We start from the raw sequence: 24,490 nt of genomic DNA on the forward strand, positions 1-24,490 counted from the left end.
GCCTCAGTTCCACTATCTGTAAAAATGGTGTTTAAATGAGTGTAATGTGGGACATAGCTCAAACATTAAAATGATGCATCAGTATAATAAAATAATACATAAGCACATATAAAAATAAGATTTAAGTACATAAAGGTACAAATGGTGCTTTGTGAACTGCAGGGAGACAAGGTTATTATAGTCTTTTGGAGTGGGATAAGAGAGGAGAGCAGATATCATGGAAAGAGCTTTGGAGTCTGAATTTGGGTTCTAGCCATGTGACCTGGAAGCTAGTCACTTCTCTGAACTTCATTCCTCTTTTTCTTTAAAATGGAGGGAGATCATACTCAGGTTCTGACCCCTTTACCACTTCACAGGATTGTGTGAAGGAAATGGTTTGTGAATAAACAACTGTTAAGTCATGCTGCTGTTACTGGGAAGGCTTTCTGGAGGAGGTGGCATTTGAGTTTGACTGACTACATGGAACAGTCTGTACAACCTCCACCCCATTGAATGTGTGAGATAGTAGCTCAAATTAATGTAACTCTTAATGGTTTAAAAAACATTTTCTTAGAGCAGTGCTATGTTAATAGTGCAAATATTGTTTTTCCTACTTACGAGGAAACAGAAGTTCATAAGGGTGAAAATACCCACAATCATAGGGCTAGCATATGTTAAGATAATATTAAGATAAAGACCTTTCATTTTTATAAAAGAGGAAACTGAAACCCAAAAGAGATTGTGACTTAACCTTAAGTTTTACAAGAAGTGGCAGAGCCCCCATTGGAATCCAGATACCTGACTCAGTATCTAGGAGAGTTTCTGCTATATCATGCTGCTTTTTAAACTTGTCCACATAAAATTAGTTTAATTCAGGAACCTTTACTCGAAGATCATGAAAGACATATTTGGTTTTAGAATGTAGCTTTTTTGTTTTGAGTAAGGTCTCTGATGCCCTGAGAATACAGTTTAGTTTTCTTTTTGTTTCTCAAGCTGGAGGTTAGAGTACTGTCCATTTTACTCATTCCTATCCTTGTTTGACTTTTTTCTTAATGCTACTGAGCGTCTCTTTGGACAGAGACCTTGAGAACACATTTGGGAAATCACTGGAATTTTTTTGAACTTAGCAAGTTGCTGAATGAAGTTTTGGAATATGCATGTGTGTGTACATTTTTATGTTTTCTTGAGAAGTTAGCTTACCCTTGGTAATTTGCAGTAAACAATAGTAGTAACAGCTAGCATTAATATGTTTTAATGTTTGCACAGTGCTCTACAAATATTTTCTCATTTTTGACCTACATAAAATTCTGCTTGAGTACTTATACCATTGAGCCCCAGAACTCATTACTAGTGTTTCCTTCCCAATCCAGTGTAAATTACTTTGTCGTGTGTATGTGTATTATATTTCATTTGGGGTGCATTTGTGTTTCTTCTGTAGATTGTAAGTTCCAAAAATAGGCGCGGATTGCTTCACTTTTTTGATTCTGTATCCCTATCCCCTAAAAGTGCTTGACTCATAGTAGGCACTTAATAAAACACCTATTGATTACTTGATTTTGTACAGATAAAATTGCTATTGCCTACCATAGATCTACTTTTTATCTTACTTATCTATTTTTTCTCCTTCCTCTTATTTTTTCTTTCCAGTGATGTCCACATTTCTTCTCACTTCCACCCTTGCTACCTTTAGTCCATTTCCTTTCCAGTAATGTAGATCCTTTAAGTCTAGACTTTAAGACTTAACTACCAATGTAGACTACGTTTGGACTCCTTAAGAATATTATAAGTCCTTCATTTTCTAAATCATGAGGTTATCTTTAGTGTTCTTTCCTTGCCTGTTAACATAATCATGCATAGTTGAGAGAGGGTCTTTCCTGGCTGTAGTCCAGGTATTGTGATAGGGAGAATATGGTAACATTCCAGAGATAGAGATTGAGTTGTATCTAGTAAAGTAGGGATTTTACTAAGAAAGGAAAAACTAGTTAGCCCTTAAGTACCTAGCAATAGGTAAATATAGTTGGAGAAGTGATAAAGGCCCTAAAATCAACCTGATTTGCTTTAATTGCTGTGTTTGCTATGTAGGGACAAAGAACTAATAAGTAAAAGACAACTTTTTCCTGTAAAAGTCAATAAAAGTAAAATATGATGAGATAGAATAGACAAAATAAATGGAAAAGAACAACATTAAGAGGGAAGCAGACACATGCCCACGACCAAGGTAAAATAGTAATTATGCAGTCGAATTGTCTGGGAAAGTGGTGCAAACAGCCTCATCCATTCTACTTAAGTAATACCTGAAGGTACCATTGTGCCTTGTTAAAAACAAACCAACTGGTACTGTTCAGCATTGTTTGGGTACTATGTATGTGGAGCAAAGAGTAGTGATACTACTTTTGTGCCATAGGGTACTGTACACTTGATTCTAGTTTTCTTCAAGGAGAGGGAAAGGGCAGAAATGCAGATTTTTTTATAATCCTAAAATTTATACATGACCTGCAAGGGCACAGAAAAATATTGAGAATTCAGTGCTCATATTGATTCGTATATCCTTTATAACATTAGAAAGGATATTAGGAAGATAGGATATAAGGAAGAACTTTGTGTCTCTTCCCTTAGCATAGGTGAGTGATCCCTGAGCAGGACATTTCTAGCCCTTGGGTAACATTGCTGCCTATTTTTAGCAAGTAATCCAAAACTGTGGAACAGCACAATATGATCCAGTTAAATTAAAACACCTCCATATTGGCCTGTGTTAATCACTTTATGTTCCTGGGAATGTAAGATACAAAAGGAAGAGGAAGCAGTTCCTGCCCTTAAAAGAGCTTACGTTATCTAATGGATGGATTCTCTCCATGGAAAGAGGTAAAGGTGGCCATTCTAAAGATACCTTTATGAACAAATGCAAATGTGTTATGTAGCATGGCCTTGAGTTTTCAGGCTCAGATAAGTCATTAGAAACCTAGATAGAGTTAATTGAAGGATCAAATCAGGACGTTGTATAATTGGAGCTTTGTCTGCAGAACTCACTTCTGAGCAGGCTGGCCTCTGAGCCCTTTTACAATACTATACAATATTTTGGTTGTGCTTGGTATTTTTTTTTAATTTGATAAGATCTTTGTGAATTATGTGCTCCAAAGGTTAATCAGAACACGAAAGTTGACTTATCTTGCCTTCTTTAATTCACACACTCATGACCTAAAACTTTTGGTGATTAAAAATTTGATCAGTTTTCAAAGGAGTTTAGTTATTCAAACATTTATTAAATGCTAGTAGCATATTTTCCATTTATTTAGGGACCATGGGTTAGTTAATATGTGGATGAACAGTTTTGTTTTTTTTTCTAAGTACTAACATCTATTTCTAACTTCCTCAAAAGATTGTCTCAAAGTCAAAGGCTACCTGAAGGTAACAAAACTAGAGTGCTGATGGGTAGTTGTATTTTCTTAGCCTGAAGAAAGGGTTAGTTTTTGAGATTATTTTTACCTTTGTCCTACTGACCTGTCCTACTGGTTAATATGTATTTACTTATTTCTATGCCTGTGATACACAGTAGTATAGTAAGTTCCTGGGCTAGGGACTGGTTTATGGATCACTGAAGTTATGCTTCATTTCACATCTATAAGTACAAATGTTTTAGACAATAGTAATTCACTGAATTAAGGATTTAATCTTTAAAAATCAGAACATTAGTCATCTCATTCAACCCTCAAACTTAACAAGTAAAAAAAATTACACAGGTAGAAGTTAAATATGGTTTTGTATTATTTTGACTTGCTGGCTCTCTTGCTATTTTATATTCATAAAGTGTGTTTTGAATTTTCCCTCTGAAACAATTATCCATTATCATAAATAATTTTTAATAAAATCACAATAATTTTTATTAGGAATTCAACCAACATCAGCATTCCAGTGTATAAATAGAATATTTATATGTAAAAGTCAACTTCTTAAACAGTTTAACATGTATTTTAAATTAATTTAACACACTAGTAACAAAACTGCTCTTACTCTGTCCCCTTTCTGAACTTTTGTTCTCTTCGGTTTTTAATTTTTTTTTAACTATCATGATATACCAATTTCACCTTCCCCCAAATAGGAATTTTGCCTTCTGACATACATAGATAGGTGTTACGTACATGTTTGTATGTACATGTTTGTATGTACATGTTATTTTTACACACATATATATTCAAGCAAAACAAATCAGCATGTTGAATGCCTGAAAATTTGTCTTTTCCTTCTGCATGTTAGTCCCTCACTTGTCTGCCAAGTGATTAAGACTCCTTTTGAGATTTGGTAGTATCCTTTTTTTTTTTTTTTTTTTAAATTACATAATTTTTTTTCTTATATTGATGTACTGCACCTGACTTGGGCCTCTCCTGGTAATTTAGGTTCCATATTGGAACAAAATATGATGCTTATTGATCATTCAGCAGTTAACAAGGAGATTTACTTAGTGCAGGATATTTAACAAGTACAGGCATTGGGAACACCTTGGATTAATTTAGCTTAGAGAAAACCCCCCCTCATGATCTACTGGCTAAATATTTGAGGGCTCCAGGAAGTCCTTTGTGACTGCTTTGCATTCAGGAGCTGAGTAAGATCTGAGTCCTTATTCACCTGAGCCAGCCAAATCTTAAGTAATATCTCAAATACTTTTTTCAGGAAAAGCTAGCCTAATTTGCCTGTGAGGAAGGGTTGGGATATCATTCTTGCCACATTGATTCAAATAAATCATTGATGTTTCTTAGTTATTATAAAACCACATTTTTGAAAACTGACTTGCTTTAAGTGTAAAATTTCATTAGTGAAGTCAACTGCCCCTCTACCTATACAGTTCAGTGATTTATAGTTAGATTTGCTTGGCACACTGAGCAGTGAAGTAAGTGACTAACCTAGGATCACACAGCTAGTTTGTGTCTGAGGCAGAACTTAAACTTTCTGACTCCAAGTGAAGTCTTTCATACCTCCTCTGTGCAGTGGTAGCGTTACAGAAAATTCATGTAGGTAGGATAATGTGACAGTGTATTTACAGCTGGAAAGAACTTTAGAAGTTATCTAGTCTAACCATCTAATTTTACAGATTAGAAAAATGAAGCTTTGAGGTTAATAATTCCTCTTGATTCTAAATCTAGTGCTTTTTCTACTACACTATGCTATTTCCTGAAAAAATGCTGTATTTTCAAGGGCATTTCATTTAGTTTAATGTTGCAGTTAAATCTATATAGTTGTTGAGTTTCTTTGTGTGTTATATGCAGATAATTCAAATAAAATATAGAAAGGGACAGTGAGAGTTAGTAAACATTTATTAAGTGCCTACTCTGTGCTAGAATAAAAAGCTGAACCTCCGTTTTGAGGAATTGACCAAGCCAGACAACAACTAGCCCTCAGCTGTCTTCTCATATTGGAAAACCCCTCTGTCCTGAAGCCTTTTCACCCTGGCTCCTATAGTCCCTTTTTCCCTCTGGTGATTTCCTCCTGGAATCTTATTTTGGTGATGTGCCCAGGCCAGGCAGTTGGTAGCACGGTGGGTATAGTCCTGAGTCTGGCATCAGGAAGGTGTGAATTCAGATGCAATCTCAGATAACTCAGTAGTTGTGTTACCCCTGGGAAAGTTGTTTACTCTCTGTCTCAGTTTCCTTGGACTATAAAATGGGGATCATAGTAGTTCCTACTTCTATTTGTAAAACACTTGCCTGGCACATAATAGGTGCTTAATAAATACTTATTTCCTCCATTCCTCTCCAAGCTCACCCCCTTCCTGCTGGATTTCTTGCTTATCCCCCTTTTCAGCTCCCTTTTAAGTGTTGTCTTACCCCATTAGAATCCGTAAGATCGGGAATTTTCTTTTTGCTTGTACTTATATTTCTAGAACTTAGCACTGTATTTTGCATGTAATAATCACTTATTAAATTTTTGTACGTTGTAGCTCATGATTTTTCTGCCCTCCCTAACTTCTGCCCTATTACTCAAGGACTTCAGCATACTGATTCTTCCCTCAGATATCCACTCAGTTCCTTAACAAGCCCATTTCTCATGACATACTCTTCCACTTCACCTCAGCCACACACAGAAGTGGTCATACCTTTGATCTTACTGTTAACTTCAAATATACCACCTCTGTTTCAAGAATTCTGAGACTCCCTTATCCATCCATAATCTATTGGGTTTTTTTTTTACCTCTGCCTCTGCCTTCCCTTATATAACCCTGTTCCTGGATCATCATCTCTTCTCCCCATCTTGACCCCTTCGTGAACTAATTCAGTTCTGTACTGTCATCCTCTCTTGAATTGAATCCTTATCCTGGCTATCATGTCAATGATTATGTTCAGCCAAACCTCAGCTTTCCCTCACTCCCACTTTTACTTCTGTTCTGTTGTTGTCAAATGAGGATAGAGAAAATGATGCAATCATTCTGACTTGGTCCACTACAAATTTATGTTGCACAGCTTCCACTGGATCCTCACTGCTGAGAGACAATTCTACTTTGTCTCCCTTATCAACTCATTGTCCCACTCTATAGTGACTCTTCCAAACCATCTTATCTTTCCTTAAACCTCCCATGGTTTCTGTTTCCCCACTCTCTCAACACTGAGAACTTTGCCTCATTATTTTACAGGGAAAAAAACGGAAGCCATTCTCCATTAATTCTCTCTTTTCCTCTCTTCCTCATTTCCTATCACTCATGCCTTCTGCCACTTTCTCCTCCTTCATGAACCCTGATTCACATAATAAGATGTCGTTACTCCTTGCCAAGGCAAATCCCTCAACTTGTTCAAATGATCCTATTCCATCACATCTCTTCTAACAGATTTCCTTCTCTGTTATCACCACTCTGACTTATTTTCAGTCTCTTCCTCTCTGGTGCATTTCTTACTGCTTACTAACATGTCCATGTCTCCTCAAAAAACGCTGTCTTGAGCCTCCCTTGTTCCTATCATCCTATAACCCTTCTTTCCTTTGCAGCTAAATTCTTTGAAAAGACTGTCTACAGGCCTGTCTTTACTGGATATGTGTGGCAGTGGCGCTGAAAGTGGCACAGGGCGTCTCTCAAATGAATCACTGGCAAGAAAGATAGTTAATGGAATTTTAGCACTTGAACTTCTTGAAATCATTGGAGTATATTTGCTGTTTAATAAAATGAACACAAATCAGGTATTTCAGGCATACGATGAGCAAGAGATTTCCCTTAATCTTACAAATCCAGTGAATGGGCTGGACTCTATGGAATAAGGGAACATGCTCAAGAAGAATGATTAAACTGCACAAATTAGGACCTTTTCATTTTGAAGTTTTCCTCCCTCCGAGTCATGAAACTGGTCACCGCATTCAGCCTCCTGTGAATATTTTTTATACTTTTGAAGGAAAGGCTAGCTTGGTTATATAATTGCATTGAATAAAGTCTTTGACTAAAAAACATACATAAGTATATGTATATATATTTTTTTAATTCAAGAAGACCAGATTCTAGTAAGGCAATTGAGATTCTTTATTTTCTGAAATCAGTCAGATGTGACAGAAAGAAAGGAAGAATTTTCAGTGGAAGCTGCCATAATATGTACTTACTTGTGTAAGGATAATATTGAGTAACTTAAAAATATCAAAAACTGTGACTACATTTAGTTTGCATATATGTCAGTGTTAATAATGTAGCTTATGGTAAATTATGTGGTTAAATAAAATCAGGGGAGGAGAAGAAAAAACTGTCTACAGTAGGTTGTCTCCATTTTCTCTCCTCTTAACCCATATAGTCTGATTTCCAATCTTCTCATTCCACTGAAATTGTTCTTTTTCCAAAGTTATTAATGATCTTAGTTGCCAAATCCAATGACCTTTTCTCAATCCTCATTCTTCTTGACCTCTTTGCAATCTTTGACACTATTGACACTCTCTCTTTGATTGTCTTCCCTCTACATTTTCAGGACACAACTCCTCATTTTTCTCCTACCTATCTGATTGCTTTTTCTGTTTCTTTCCTGGATCCTCTTCCAGATCATACCCTCTAACCTTAGCTGTTTCTCCGGGTTCTGTCCTGGGCTTTCTTCTTTCTCTGTATTGTTTTGATTGGTAATCTCATCAGCTCCCATGGATTTCTCTGCTGATTCTCATATTTACCTTTCCTGCCCCACCCTATTCTCCTGACCTCTAATCTTGCATGTCCAGCTGCCTTTCTGACCTCTCAAACTGGGTATCCAGTAGACAACTTAAACTCGTCATCTAATTTCTTCCTAAATCCTTGTCCCACACTCTCAACTCCAACCTTCCTTGTTACTGTAAAGGGCAGTGCCATCCTCCCAGTCCTTTAGGCTTACAGATTCCCCACTATCTCTCACCGCTCATATACAAGTTATAACTCAAGTTGCCAATCTCACCTTGGCAACACTTCTCAAATACACACTTTTTTCTTCTCCGGTAGTACCACCACTGTATATATCGCCTCAAGCCTTGATAATTGCGGTAGCCTGCTGGCAAGTCAGCCTAACTCTAGGTTCTCCCCACTCGCAATCAATCCTCCTTTCAGCCACTAATGTGATTTTCCAGAAATACCGGTCTGTTCATACCCTCCTACTCAAGAATAGTCTGGTGGTTCCATATTGCTTCTAGAAATAAATAGAAAATACTCTTGTTTGGCATTCAAAGTCCTTCATAACCTAGCCCCCTTCAACTTTTCAGTCGTCTTACACCTTACTCTCCCAGCATATACTTTTTGATCCAGTGACCCCGGCCTCCTTGCTATTCTACAAATAAGGTACTCCTCTCAGCTCTTGCCATTTTTTCCTTCTGTCCCCCATCCCTTGAACCTCTTCCTTCTCTGCTCTGCCTACCTGACCTCCCTGGCTTCAAGTCCCAATTAAAATTGTATCATTTACTAGAAGCCTTCCTCAACCCCTCCTAATTCTATATTGCCTTTCCTTCTGTGATTATTTCCTATTGCTCTGTTATATATTTTTTTTCACATTACCTTCCTTATTAGATTGTAAGCTACTTGAGGGCAGGGACTTTCTTGTCTCTTCTTGTATCCCTATTGCTTAGCACTGTTTCTGGCACATAGTAGGCACTTAATAAATATTGATTGACTAAGTCTTTTTTCAAAGAATTTTCTTCCTAATTAATTATCTCCCAACATCAGTAAAACTTATGTGCATAGCACAGCTTATTTGACAGAGTTAATGTGAACAAATTTATCATTTTGAATAATGCTTTCTTGTAACCAGTAATTCTGCTAACTTGTCCCATTTAGCCTTTTCTAATTGGGAGCCTCTAAAATAGAAATTTTAATTTTCACCCATTTTTTTACATACTGGTAAAGCTGTTAAATAAAACAGTAAAAGGTGATCAAACAAGAGGTTGAAGGAGCATTTAAGGGCAAAGAATTAACAATAAAACATAATACTGTGATTCACAGAGACTTGATTTTTAGTTGTAACTATATTGTGTAAATTCATCAAACTGAACCCAGTAGGTTCTTTCCAATACTCCTTGTTTCAGACAGTTCTTATTGGCTGTAGCAGATGTCAGTATCCTGTCCTGTTTAGAAGTCAAAGCACCCTTGAAAATAAGTATTACAATTTTACCAGCTTCCATTATTTTTTTTGCCAGTTTGCAATCTTCTCAAGCCTTGTTGGTTGTAGACCTCCCTACCCTCTCCCATGCTCCTTAGCATGTCTTAAATACGTTGTTGTACTTCTCATGCTTCCTTTTCAACTATGGGCAAGTAATTTATCCTCCCTTGGTCTCAGTCTTCTTAACCTGTTGAAGTTATAGGAGAGTTAGAATAGATCATTTCACAGATCACTTTCAGGTCTAGATTTGTTATCCTAGTGACTGCCTCCAAGAATTCATCCAATTGTACTTTACAAAGGATTTTTTCCTCATAATGACCTTATGGAATAGATGATGTAAAGCATTAATAAGCACATTATTTGATTTCCTAGTATAGAGTGCTTTCTAAGAAGAAAACATAGAAAAATAGATAGTAGAAAAGAGAAGGGAAAAACAGGAATATAGAAAATTCCACAATTTAACACTTACCTTTGAGAGGTAGAAGTCAAAGGAATAAAATAGGTGATGGCCATCCTCAGTGGCTCTTAAAAGGCATTCAGTATTTTGTAGTTTTGAATGAAGTCAATGAGCACTTACTAAGCACAAGCTGCAGTATAGAGGTAATATCCAGAACTCTTCAAATGATCATAATAACTCCAGATTGTTAGACTGGATCTGTTGAGGATTGCCTTTGTGACTTAGGAACACTGGTATTTTTGTATATGACAAAATGAATACTAATTCACAACTTGTGGCATTCCAAATTCCTTTGTAGTTGTAAAGAATTTTTAAGGCAAAATTAAATATCCTTCTAACACATACACTATATATGTATTTAAAAAGTACTTTGAAAAATAGAAAAGTATCATAGTTTCTTAAGAATATGATATTGTTACATGGTATAGGCTAAAGTTTGTTCAAATAGATGTTAACAAGACAAATTTTTCTGAAAATTTGTAAAACGAATGATCTTTTCATTTTCATTCCATTGTTTTTTGTGTTTTTTTTCCCCAATATATACGATTTATTTTAGGGTAAAAATGTTATGAGCAAGAAATAATGTCCATGCTTCCCTCCTTACCCTGTTCTCTGCTGACCCACTCTGTGGATCTTTTTATATCTCACAGAATTATCCCTTGAGGTTTCACAAAGGGACAAAAACCTTTTAATTCTTGCAAAAACCATTTAGCATAAAACAGCCATACCAAGCACATCTGCTTTTCTCTGTATGTTTTATAAGGAATAGGGAAAACTTACTTGGAAGTCAGAGGCTGTCTCCTCTTTTTTGAGCTGATAACAAATGACTTAAATAGGATCATTGAATGGACCTCAGAGAGCTCATCAAACCCTCTTATTTTACAGATAACGAAACTGAAACCCAGAAAGGCCAAATGCCTTGTTCTCAAAGTCCAATGGGTTGTAGTAGAGCTAAGATGCCAGTACAGGTCCTTCAGCTCAAATACATTAATTTACTGTTTCTACTAGCATGACTATCTAGTATGCACAGATGGGTCTTGCTTCTAAATCTTCCTTTCTAGTTTTTCTGAGTTTGTTCGTTTTTAATTTCTGTGTGATTTTTTTCATAGCTACACAAAATCAATATTGCTAGCAGTACATTGTGTGGAAGAGTTCTTTTCTGAGGTCTTCAAAATAAAAAAAAAAGTAAAATTTCTTTGGATTTGAATTCCACCTCACAGCTGATGTGTGACCTCTGTGTCTCAGTTTCTTTGTAAATGAGGGAATTGGACTAAATAATCTTGAGTGTCCCTTTCAGCTTTATAGCCTATACAATACTCCTTTGATCTCAGTGCTAAAGCAGATTCCTGGATTTGGCATCAGGGCACCTGGATGGGAATCCTGTATCTGACACCTGTGGGGCCTTTCTGAGCCTCATTTTCCTTAACTGTAATGGACAAGATAATGGTTGTATCTAAAACATATCTGTTACAAGGGAAATGCTCTAAGGGACAGTTGTGAGGGAAATACTTTATAAACATGTAGTGCTGTGAGGTTATAAATTGCCCTTGTTTTATTAAATCTAAAAGTAAATTACAATTGATAGTTTGGGGACAAAGCATATACTACTGTGTCTTTCAAATTAACATGTTTTATTGTGTTTTTTTCCCTTTCATTTGCTAGTCGACAGCAGGAAATAGAAGAGAAGCTCATTGAGGAAGAAACAGCAAGAAGGGTAGAAGAACTTGTGGCAAAACGAGTAGAGGAAGAATTGGAGAAAAGGAAGGATGAAATTGAGCGAGAAGTTCTCCGAAGGGTAGAAGAAGCTAAGCGCATCATGGAAAAGCAGTTGCTCGAAGAACTCGAGCGACAGAGACAAGCTGAGCTTGCAGCACAAAAAGCTAGAGAGGTAACGCTCGGTCGTTTGGAAAGTAGAGACAGTCCATGGCAAAACTTTCAGTGTTGGGTTGTGCCTCCTGCTCAGTTCAGAAAGAGATGGAATACAGACTATCTAATTCCTTTCTCATAATAACTTGCATTGCTGTGGAAGTTAATTTTTAGCCTATTCAGAAGAACTGACTGATGCTTTAAACAGTTATTCTCCTAAAACCTATTCAAGGATACTTGATTTTTAATGGAACTGGCCTACATATTTGTGAAGTGTTTGAAACTTTTGCCATGGCTGCAGGACCTACAACCAATCCTTTCTTTTTTTTCGGGGCGGGGGAAGAGGAGGGTTGGAGACTGGTAAAGGGAAAAGGTTAAACTCCACCTGTGGTTATGTATTCTTCTTTTCTGTTTTATCATTCTATTTACCTAGACTGTGAGAGGCTTCTTGCCTTCAGTCAGATTAAAAAGAGCAGGGCCCAGCTTTGAGCGACAGTACCTGCTTTTGACAAATAGGTTTTCTCATTCTTCTTTTTCCCTTTAAAAAAAAAAAACTTCAAATCCTGCCTCAACACAATGGATTAATTCTTGGCATTCTGATCCTTAAGGCCCTCCACTGTCCTAATGTGTTTCAAAGAATCTTTTTAGGAAAAAATGTCCAGATCATTATCCATTTTTTTTTTAGTATCTACTAACAACTCCTTTTTTCTCTAGAGAGTTATGAAGGAACAGGTTGTCCTTGTCTGGAGTCAAGCTAAACACATGATTTGTTTTATCAGCAGCTGGAGCAGAAGTTGAAAATGTCTTTCTGTGAGACAGTAATTTGCTACTGAAGTCTCTGTGACTTGTCTGCACCAATTACTCCAGCTTTCTAAAACTTCTAAAAAGTCATTGAGACTTTTGAGGCAAAACTTACAGCACTGAGTGATTACTCCACTTATGTTGGCAGAAATGAAAATGACTACAGGAAACCCTGTAGTGGTTCTTAAATTTCTGTGACTAATAGTCACTCTTAATCTTGGATGTTTTCTGGTTATAGACAACAGAATACCAAGTCCTATTTGCTTTTAACTTAAAAGCTATTTTACGTTTTCTCATGTTAACTTTGCCAAGATAAATACACAATTCTCTGCTACAGTGGATTCCAGTTAATTTCATAGGTTTTATTGCATAAATTTTGTTAAATGTGGTATATATCAGTGCTTTTAATAAGATGTTTTTGGAGTAATAGTGCTGTCATGTAGCGAGTTACTAATCATAGTAAGATTTTTTTTCTCTTCATGTGCTTGCTTTGTTTCATATTAACAATTTTTTTTTCACACGGACACAATCCTCTGACAGTCTTTCCAAATACTAAAATCATGTATGCTGTAAATTGAACACTGCCCAAACCATCATGCAGTATTCATATAGTTTGCATAACAAAATTTCATTAAATTCTCCAAGAAAAATAAATTACAGAACTTTATTTCCTGACCATGCCTCCCCTGGATTCCTGAATTCCAGTTCAAACTGTAGATGACAATTTAAGCTGCCTTAAGAAATTGTCAACATACTGAATGTTAAGTCCATTTTCCCCATGGAAGAAGCCCTTAGTTCCATGAAGTATGGATTACCATTTGTATTTTTCACTAACAGTAAATGTATTTTTCTTATTAATTGTTTGCCTTAGGAATGATGAATTACATTTTTTGTTCCTTCTTACCATAAACATCTGCATTCCTCAGCTCAGCCTTCCTTGTATGTTGTTTCTTTATAAATGGTTGAGCTGCTGATGCAGGTATTGCCAAGCTAACAGTACAAATCATTTTAAAGAGGAAGCTGGCGCGTATGGCAGCCGAGGAGCACACTCTGCAGGACACTGGACAAGACAGTAAATATTCAACTTTTAATGCTGATTAAAGGAGTATAGGTAAAGAATACGTAGGTATACATAATTGGTGAGACAAATATTCACTTTATTTATATTTTATATATTATTTTTTTAATTTGGTAAATACTATCCAGTTTTGTAGTTGTCCTTGTTGATTTGTGTGATATTAAAGTATTAGTAATAACTATCAGGAATCTATGATTAGGGAGGGTTTAGTTGGTTGCTGTTTGGACTGGGAGGGATGATTTAAATTTAGTACTAGAACCAATTTTAGTGGCTGCACAGTTTACCATTTGTCAGACAAAAGGTGGCTATAAAGCTGCCCTGTAAGTCAGTTCACAAAAAAAATTCAGAGGAAGATTAGTAAAGATGCACAAATAAAAAATACTTTACTTTTCTAACATCTTACCATGTCCTCCCGTTTAGGAGGAAGAGCGTGCAAAACGTGAGGAACTAGAGCGAATACTGGAAGAGAATAATCGAAAAATTGCAGATGCACAAGCCAAACTGGTATGTACCTTTAAAAAAATCCATAAATGAAAAGAATGCTTATGACATGTAAACTCTAGGGTTCCAAATCAGTTGTCATGAACATTTTTGTTGGTTGGGAGGGTTTGCTCCCTATAATTTGACACATTTGACCAAAGCTTGGAGTAGACTCAGATGATGATAATGGTAGTAGCTAACACTTACATAGAAATTACTGTGTCCTAGACACTATGCTGAGCAGTTTATGATCAGTAGTTTATTTGAACCTCAGAACAACCCTGGGTGGTAAGTGTTGTTATCTCCATTTTACAAATGAGGGAACTGAGGCAAGCAGAGGTTAAGTGCCCAGGGTTTAAGTGTCTGATGGTAGGTCTGGACTCAGGTCTTCCTGTCTCCAGGCCTAGAGTTCTATCCACTAGATGCCTCTTTAAAGCTAGAAGTTTGTTAAGCTGGAGGGGTGGTGGGCGACAGGCTGTCATTAAGGTTTCAGCCAGCCTCTGGTCCAAGAATCTGAACCCTCTTCCCCTCCCTCCCAAAGTAATCTGTAATTTGGGACCAAACAAAAAATTTACTAGATCCAGTGAGGATTGCTTTCTCTTAACCTAAATCCTAAGGCCACGTTGGACTTAAGGAACTAAAAGCAACTTCTAAGGGACAAAACAAAACTAGTTAACTTATTAATTATAGGACACTAAGATTTTTAATTTTCTATTTGTTTTATAATTTGATCATTTAAGTCTAACTGAACAACTTTAATAAAAGCTAATGCAGTAATCTTTAAGGAGAAATAAGTTTTTTTTATCCTTTGGATATTGAGAGTTTAGAGGCTGATTTTCAAAGTGTTCACGAGAACTATTTTAGGACTATAAAAATAATCCATTCACTTTAGTCATGGGGAGGCTGTATTTTCTATAGAAAATGCCTTGCTCTGATGAGAGGGCTATCTCAGGCTCAAGTAAAAAATCCTGTCATTAGATAGAAAAGGGAGTTTAGAAATTATCTAGTCTAACTCTTATCATATGATACATGAGGAAATTAAGGCCCTGAGAAGTTAGGATTCTTGCCTGTGGGCACACACTTAATCTGCCATTAAATGGCAGAGTTGGATTTTGAAAGCAAAATAGCTCCCAAAGGTCACATTTACATTGTGTTGGCCATGAAGAGAACTTAGGCCAGCAGCTTATTTGGAGTGTGCAAGGCTGTGGGACAAGTGCAACTTCAGTTCCCAAATTTCCTCTTGAGTTTAAAGTAGAAGAAATATGGAAAATTTCTTAAATTACAAAAAAATGTTATGTAAGGGACTTTTAGAGATTATGTAATCCAGTATTTTCATTTCATATCTGAAGAAACTGTCTTGCCCAAAGTTATAGAGCTAGTAATTGACAGTGCTGAGACTTGAAATCTGGGTCTTCTGATTCTAGCACTCTTTGCTATTATAGCTAGGTTCCAATTATTGTGAATAATGAATCCCTTGATATGGTTGCATATATTTGAATTGATACTTTTCTGAGTTTATAATTATGTAAAATATTGTAATTGATTCCAGCCCAATGGAAATATATAGTGCAAATTCAAATAATGTAACTACAGTACTTCAGGGGATTCGTTCTCAGTATTCAGAATTTAGCTGTGCACCAAATCTGGTTCCCTAGGTACTGTTCCTTTATTTTGTTTAGAACCCTTAGAATCAGGAGGGAGAGTAGTTTACTTCAAGAGCTTATGCAATAAACTTTTATTTAGGGTCTTTTATGAATATCATAATTCCTGTGTTATTTTTAAAAAAAAATAAGATGCAATTCTTGCTCTTTCCCATCAGCTAGGATCACAAAAAAATAGGCTGATGGCAAGATAGATAGATATACACATATATACATGTATGCATATATAGCACATGAGGGAGAAGGAAAACTCATGAGAAAGTGTGTGATAATATATTATTCATTAATGTTTTAAGGAAATCACTGTAAGGGAAGGGCTACTCTTCCAGGATTCTAATTTGGTAAAGCTTCATAGCAACAGTCTGAACCTGGGCTTTATGAATGATGGCCAAGAATTAGATTGAATTGGGAGATTGAGAAGATCTTCTAGAAGGGAGGATGTGAGTTAAGTCCTATAGTTGAAATTAAGAAAAAGTCTATTTATGAGGTGAGAAGAACCTAGTCAGATGAGAATACCTTGGTATTCTTGGAAAATACCAAATATGTTGGGGAGATATGGTGGAATATGGAGATATTGAGGGTCTAAAATGTCAACCTGAGCAGTTTGAAACACTCCAGTACCTATTGAATTGATTGAATTTGGGTTTAATGTCATAAATAATAAGTGGTCTGTGTACTAGATAGGAGAAATCTAGCTATAGGGAGACTGCCCAAGAATGAATGTATCAGTATTAGCATGATAAGGCAATGAGAGGTTGGGATTTAGAAGAGGATAAGCTTGAAGTTGAGAAATTATATCCTAGAACAGGAGTGGGGAACCTTCAGCCTCAAGGCCACTTGTGACTTTCTAGGTCTTCAGGTACTGCCCTTTGACTCAATCCAAACTTCACAGAACAAATTTCCTTAGTAAAAGTATTTGTTCTGTAAAACTTGGACTCAGTGGAAAGGCCTCACTTGAGGTCCTAGAGGGCCGCATTTGGCCTCAAGGCCACAGGTTCTTCACCCTTGTAGCAGAAGGGTGGAGTGATTGGGTGTTTGTAACCACTATTCCTAAATCGCACACTGGTGAGATTGGTTGACAGTTCATGTAGAAGTTACTCAGTAGTTGACAAAGTTAATGCCTACTGCACTATGTACTAGGCACCGTACAGGTCACTGGGAATTTAATGGTTTTGAGGGGATAAGAATTAATTTTGATGGCGTGACATTTTAGTGGAGGTATCCTAATGTCTTCTGGAGAAATGGGGCTGAAGTACATGTGAGAAGTTAATCAAGCTTGTTGTTCAGTCATTTTCAGTCATGTCTGAATTTTTTAACCCCTTTTGGAATTTTCTTGGTAAAGATACTGGACTGGTTTGCTATTTCCTTTTCCATTTTACAGATAAGGAAACTGAGGCAAACAGGGTTAAGTGACTTGCTCAGGATCACACAGCTAAAAGTATATGCTGCTAGATTTGAATTCACAAAGATGAGTTGTCTTAATTTTAATGCTCTTTCTGCCTAGTTGCAAGTGCTTCCTATGTAGGAGGAATTGTGTTAAGTGCTGGGGATACAGAGACAAGCAAAAAGTAAGGAATAGAAATTTAAAGGAAGCCTTTGAATAATGATGTCTTTTCTCACAACAACCCTGTGAGGTGGCTGGTACAAGTATTATCCTCATTTTGCAGACAGTTCTTGTGACTAAATCAGAAGATTCAGAGCTTGCATTTTATGACTTATTTCTTGTATTTTCTTCTGATATCACTTCTGTATCTTCCTGATGTTTTTTTTCTTCCTTTTTACTCTCAGGTTTATACCACTATACCTTAGGTTTGAGTAATTCTATTTTTGGAAGGCACTTGGATGGAATGTTAATTTAAGTTATATAAAAGGAACAGGTGATAAGTAGGTGAAAGAAGGACTTTGCTGTGTATATATCTGGACAGTTAATTTCATCTAATCTTACTAGGAAAACAGGTGTGCCTTTTCAATACCTTACAGTGCAAAATAGGAATTGGTCTGATAAACTGAAGATCATTTGATAGAAATTATAGTGAGGCAAGTTTTGGCTTCATATAAAGAACTTAGTAACAGTAAGAGTAATCTGAAAAGAAAATAGGCTGCCATATTAAGTTTGATAAGTTCCTGTCAGTAGAAGCATTTAGGCATAGGATTTATGACCACTCCTCAAGGATTATTGTATAGAGAATTCATTTATTAAACAATGAGTAAAAATAGATAACTCTGGAGACTTGTTAAATTTTAAATTTTTTAAGCATGGCACAAAGACTTCACTTGGTCAAGTACACATAACCATCTTAAAAGTGGTTCTGTAATTGAACTGAGCAAAAATATGGATTAAAATGTCTCATATATCTAGCATTTGACAGCATTGTTATTGTTGTAAACCAGATAGAAGAAACTAGACCAGTTATAGGATCCTAGATCCATCTATTTGAGGTGGAATTTAGCTTAGGATCCTTTGACTGCAAAACCAGGGGATCTTTAAATGTTTTAAGTCTGAGGCTAATAATTAAAGGAATTTCTAGGGAAACACCCTGGAAGTTTAAATTAAATATTGTTCCTCAGTTCACTGGTAACTTTAATTCAGAGTTATAGGTGAGAGAAAGTTGGAGAGGGATAGATGATAGTAACAGTAATAGCTGACAATTCTATAAGGATTTTAAGTTTTTCAAAGCACATTTTATTTACACAACAACTCGAGATCAGTGCGGTTTTATCCCCCATATTACAAATGAGGAAATTGAGGCTAAGAGAAATGTCAGTGTCACATACCTATTAAGTTTCTGAGGCAGGAGCAGAATCCCGGTCTTCCAAAACCCAAATCTAGTGCTACTCTGCCACTTTGAAGGCTAGATTGAACACATTTCATCATAGAAATGTCAGTTCAACCAATTTAGATGAAATATAATATGGATAAATGTAGTCATACTTTGGCTTGAAAAAAATTACAACTGCCTAAGTAAGGGTGGAGATTTGAATAAGAAAAATTAACCTTGAGAGGGAAGATTTAGATTGGTTGTATTTTGAAGTAGAAAAGGATCCTTCTTTAGAACATTTAGAAAACTACACATATTTAAAAGATATTGTTGTTTTGGTTTTTTTTTAATGTAGTACAAGGTTAATATGAATAAACCGTATGGCCTAGCTCCCCGAAAATGTATACAGTGTTCAGAAGATGAAGGTCCTTCCCCTTCTTAGGAAGGATTTTGACAGGAGGGAGCATATCTAGAGGAAAGTGTCCAGGATTGTGAACTAACTTCCTGAATATTGTATCATATCAGAACTTGGTTGGCAAAGAACTGGGGATGTTTAACCTAAATAAGGGTGGATTTAGTATGTTAGCACTATAGAGTTGAAATGGACCTCATATTTCATTTAGACCAGCCCCTTCATTTTGTACATGATTAGGCTGAAGGCTAGAGAGGAAATTGACTAGAAACAGTAAGGGAATTCGACTCATGGGTGGAACTATTAGCCTTTAGGTGCCCAAGAAGCCACATAAATCTAATCAAGTACAAGGGACAGCTTTCTTTCCATTTAGGGAAAATTGATTGGGAATGGGAATCAGGTTGGGCTGGTAGATGGATTTTAGGTAGGTTAATCCTATTAACACCTGTAATTAGATGCAAAAACCAGAAGACTGATTGGGGCAATGTAGTCGCTAAGCATGGGATGGATTGATACACATTTTTTCTCTAAAGTCCCTTTAGATTCTATAATTCATTTATTCAGCAAGAAATTTATTAAGCCCCTACTGTGTATAAAGTTTATATTAAACAGGTTTTTATATTGTAAGTAGTAAACTATGCTTAGCCTCTTTTTAGAAGTACTGATAGAGGTGTTAAGTGTAAATGGAACTGCTTGTTCAGACAAATTACTTCCTTTCCATTTAGGTAAAGGTGATACATGGAGTGGATAGTATCAAGAAACACTTGAGATTTGCCTGGTCAAATAAAGTTCATAGTTTAGATTGGACAAATGATATAGGATCCTCGATCTAAAATGAGAACTGTAAGAGGGACTATTTTTTTTTTTCAATTTTAAATAGAAGAGTTGATTAAGAAATTAGGGACTACATTTGTAGAGCTTGGTCTAATCAGTAAAAGCAATAATGTCTAGAGTCTTGGGGTATATAGTCAAGATCTCAAGTAAAAGGGGAAAAAATTATTAAATAGTGTTGAGTGTTCAAGATCTCAAGTAGAGGAAAAAAATTCTGTTAAGAATTCTGAAGATTTCCCTAGAAGTACAGTAGTCCAGAGAAAAGATAATAAAAGAATAGATCTGGCAATGAATAAGAGGAAGCTGATGAAATGTTTAAAAAAACAATGCTAATAGGTAACTAGCCATATGTTAGAGATGAAAAGGGGAGGGTCAGAAATTGCAAGGAAGTATGATTACTTAACAGGCAATAGAAACAGGCTGTAGAAACCTTACCTTCATGTGATAGTTTTTTTAAAAGCTGTGTTAAAATTGAATTACCTTTCCACCTTGAGATCCATTATTAATTTATTTCAGATGACTTAGCATACAATATGAATGGCTACTATGTAAAGAGCATCACACCTATCTACTGTAGGTAGTATAAGGAAATAGAATACAATGAACCTTTCTTCAAGGAGTTTACAGTTTAATTGGAGTCAGTATATTTAAAGGAAAAAAGGGACAGTAGAGGATGAGATGGAAAAGATAGTGTATTGGCAACAACGAACATGAAGTTGGACAGAGTTAAAGAAATGGTGGAGGATAGAAGGACCTGGCATGCCTTGCCCCTGGGTGTCCCTAAGAGTCAGACAAGTCTGAACAACAATATTTAACTCTGTAAGCCTATATGTGATGAAAGGGTTAAGTAGTTTTGGTAATGCTACACGTGTTTTTAGAAATGAGATTACTAGGCTAGAATTGTTAAAGAAGGTTGTATGATTGTAAGATCAAATTTTAACAGAATTTTCAAAGATGAGGTAGTTGAATTCAGCTAAGCAAAGAAGAGTGGAGGTTCATTTAATGATTTTGAATAGAAAATGAAAAAGTAGATGTTAGCCACCACAAGGATCTTTGATTTCATGTTCAGTTTGCATTTTTTATTCGGAAACCCATGGCATGCCTATGTGCTTCATCTTAAATTCTGATAAGTAGCTAAAACTTAAGGTTATATATTACTATAGATACAACTGCACATGTAGAAACTTCTCTTCTGACTCATTTATCTTTTATTACTTTCATAGATTTAGATTTTCCTAAAATGAGAATCTGTCATTATCAAAGCAAAATAATGACGATTTTAGCCCTGGGGCCAAGCTGGCAAGGGGAATATAAAAATTGTGATAATCTTTGGGTATTCTGTAGTCCTTGCTTATCTCTGTGACCTTAGTCCAGTTCCTAATTACTCTTAAATCTTAGTTTCTTCAACTCTGAAATAAGGGGATTGAACATGAAATTTAAATGCCTTTTCCAGTTCTGTGAACATTCAGAAAATGAAATTTTTGTTCCTGTAATATATGTTACTGTATTCATTTATATAGTGTTTATAAAGTGACTTTCTCAAAAGCAGCCCTATGAAATAGCTAGCACAAATAGTATAACCATTTTACAAATGAAGAAAATAAAGGTTAGAGAGATTAAGTAATTGTCCCAAAGTCCAACAACTAGAAAATGTTTGATATCAGAATTGTAGTGTGTCATGAAGATAGGAAGACTAGTGTAAAGTCAGTGGCATGAAAGGTGGGAGAGGTCACCAATTTCTTTCCCTATCTTATCTCACCTTCAGTTTTGTTTTGTTTTTTGTGTGTTTTTTCCCCTAATTTTTAGTGTCCATAGTTAGTTGAAATGGTGTAACTTTTTACTCTGCATAAACGCAATCCTAAATCTTTTTACTAAAAACCTTGAAGTTTAGTAGGAATTTTCAGAACTCTTTAATATGTTTGATTTCATTTGATATTCACAGTAACTCTTATGAGGACAAAAGCCTTGTTTCCATTTTACATATGAGAAAACAGATAGTTTAGATGTGCCATTTAACTTTTTAGTAAAACATTAATTCATTTCAGTATGGAGTAAACCGCTCGCATTATACGATATTTTTAGAAAAAATGCTAGGGCTTTTGGTTTGTTTTTTAACACCAGAATTTGTATTAAATCTTATAAATCAGCTAAACCCAATTTTGCCAAGTTCTGTAGGCATCAAGGATTGTTTCAACATAAAATCATAATTTCATACATATGAAACACAAAGTACAGTGATGTTCTGCACACAGGAAATATTTGAATTATGTTCAGTTCTTTTTGTCATACTTTAGGAGGGATTTATTATCCCTGATTGCTGGAGATGTAGTAGTAGGATGCTGGTCTTAGCATTTATACTCTGGACAAGATAAGACTTCAGGAAGACATGATAGATTTCTTCAAACATTTGAAAGGCTTTCATGAGGAAGAGGAACTTTTGTTTGAACCAAGCAGGGAGAACTTGGAGCACTGAGTAGCAGCAGCACAGAGACATTTCAGCTTGATAGAAGGAGAAACTTCCTAACAGGACTATCCAGAAGTGTAATAGACTTTATCAGAAGATAGTGGGCTTCCCCTCACTTTGAGGTCTTTAGACCATGGGGTGGTCTGTGAGGTCCCTTCCAACTCTGATCAACGTGGAGGTGTAGGGCAAGACAAAGAGAAAAAATAGAATTATTGGGGAAGAGGAAAAAAATAAATGGAAATGAGAGTAATAGAAAAGGAGTCAGCCTGATGTTAACATCCAAGTGATTTCCTCATTTTCCAAGAAAGCAACTTAAAGTATCAGTTGGTGGAATTTAGTGTGTCAGTTTAGTGCTGAAATTTTGCTGATGGCCTTTTATTGATATTCACAATTATTGGAGAGGCAGATACCCAACACAATTAATGATTTTCACTGATCAGCAATGATTGGTGACAGGAATAAACTAGCCCTTTCAAATTATGTCCAGCAGAATACTTCAAGGTTTATTCTTAGCCCAGAACTCCAAAACCTAGTCAAAATCATCATCTTCCATATCTGTCCTGGCTCATGTATTTGGCAGGTAAATACAAGGTAGGGTTAGTTGTAGTTGGGCACTCTTAACTAGTAAAGGAAGATTCAGATTACTCCTACTTTGACTAACATGATATAGTACAGGAGCTCTCAAATTGTGATTCAGGGATCTATGATATCAAAACTCCATAATAATAATAGGATGTTTTTATTCCAATATGGTAAATATCAATCTCTATACCCCACATTAAAATGTTTTTTAAAAAACTTGCTGGGAGGTCCTCAGAAAGGAGGTCTAGGGAGGTCTGGGAGGTCTAGGCTCTGAGGTTCGTTCCAAGTCTAGATGTATGAATCTCAGAGCATTTTAAGTACTTTAAATGTGCATAGAACATTCCTTTTCTTGTCATCTTTAAGTACAGCTATCCTTGTATGAGAAGTTGATAGAAAAATTCAGGTAATAGGATTTTACTTTTTCCAGATTATCTATATTGCAGAAATAGGGGGTACAGTAGTAGTTTGGAGATGTGATAGTGTGCCACAAGAAATTCATTATCTACCATTCAGAGAAGACCTGTTGATTTCTCAGAGAGAAGGAATAAAAGTGAGTTAGAGACCAGTCCTTCAGGGTACCTTACTAGACAGTAAGGAAAGGTCTACATTTTTTGGTCAAAAGTAGGTAGTAAAAGATCATACACAAGGAAAAAGAAATGATTGAATAACCCAGTAAGAGAGGTGGTGGTGTAGTAGTAAAAAGAAGAGCAAAAAGCCTGAGGTGGTGGCTCAAAGATCTATTATTCATCTCTCTTAAATTATAAGCATTCTATTAGTTTTTCCTAAGAGATTTTTGGTTTTTTAACAGTATGCTTATAAATAATATCTATAAACAGTTTGAAGCCCTAAAAAGCTAAATTTAAAATACGTGGTTATAAAAGTAATATTTCTTTCCTACCTTCACGAGTTTTCTGATATTCTTTAAACATATTAAATTAATCTATCTGTAAACAGTACTCATTTATGGCCTTTAAAGGGGGGAAACATGAATTTAACTTTAGATGACATATTGGATTCCAACTGGACTGAGGTTCCTGTGATTTTCTTTCTCTCTCTTTTTTTTTTTAACTATTGTAGCAGAATACATCTTAATAAAATAGGTGCTCATTATCAGTGTTCTTTGGGCATAGGTGGTTATGGAACACTTTTTCCTGAAAATTTGCAAAACAAAAAGGTTGGAGGTTCTTATTTGGTAAAAAGGGGAAAGGGATGCATAGCTTACATTTCTGCAGTGCTTTGTACTTTTAAAAATGTTTCCATTTAAATATTTGATTGTCTTAGCAATCTTTGTTGTATATATCAGGGAAATAACCTGATTCATTGTGAGAATTCAGTGGAACTCAGGGTCATAGCTAGTTTTAATGATAGAAATCAAAAATAGAATATATCTTATGAAGTGAGTAGGTGACTATTCTACATTAGGTAAAAATAAGTATATTATGTTTAAAAGGAAAAAAGAAAATAGAGAATTTGTGAATAATTTGCATCTTTGAAGAGGTGCCTATTGCTAACATCATAGCCCCTATCATGTCATCTCAGATCCCAGGAGGTAACTGA

The 24,490-nt window shown here is 35.7% G+C and overlaps 1 protein-coding gene and 1 long non-coding RNA gene across 4 annotated transcripts in view; one reads left to right on the forward strand and one right to left on the reverse strand.

Annotated features, from left to right (window-relative positions):
- ARGLU1 (arginine and glutamate rich 1) overlaps positions 1 to 24,490 on the forward strand; it is a 32,657-nt gene that overhangs the window by 1,739 nt on the left and 6,428 nt on the right. Inside the window, exons 2-3 of one of the 2 annotated variants that reach the window (XR_011969875.1) lie at positions 11,662 to 13,738; positions 14,165 to 14,209. Coding sequence is in view for 1 of the 2 variants with exons in the window: in XM_072621998.1 (XP_072478099.1) it covers positions 11,662 to 11,887; positions 14,165 to 14,248 (310 nt within the window). In the remaining variant the exon portion in view is untranslated. Of the gene's footprint in view, positions 1 to 11,661; positions 13,739 to 14,164; positions 14,249 to 24,490 lie in introns of those variants that run through there. The other variant, XM_072621998.1, reaches the window with a different exon arrangement.
- LOC140512683 (uncharacterized) overlaps positions 9,254 to 24,490 on the reverse strand; it is a 29,639-nt gene continuing 14,402 nt past the window's right edge. For both annotated transcript variants that reach the window (XR_011969876.1, XR_011969877.1), the window contains exon 3: positions 9,254 to 9,729. This is a non-coding gene — a long non-coding RNA (uncharacterized lncRNA). The remainder of the gene's footprint in view (positions 9,730 to 24,490) is intronic.

Source organism: Notamacropus eugenii, chromosome 6 (assembly GCF_028372415.1).
Source record: "Notamacropus eugenii isolate mMacEug1 chromosome 6, mMacEug1.pri_v2, whole genome shotgun sequence".
Classification (NCBI taxonomy): domain Eukaryota; kingdom Metazoa; phylum Chordata; class Mammalia; order Diprotodontia; family Macropodidae; genus Notamacropus; species Notamacropus eugenii.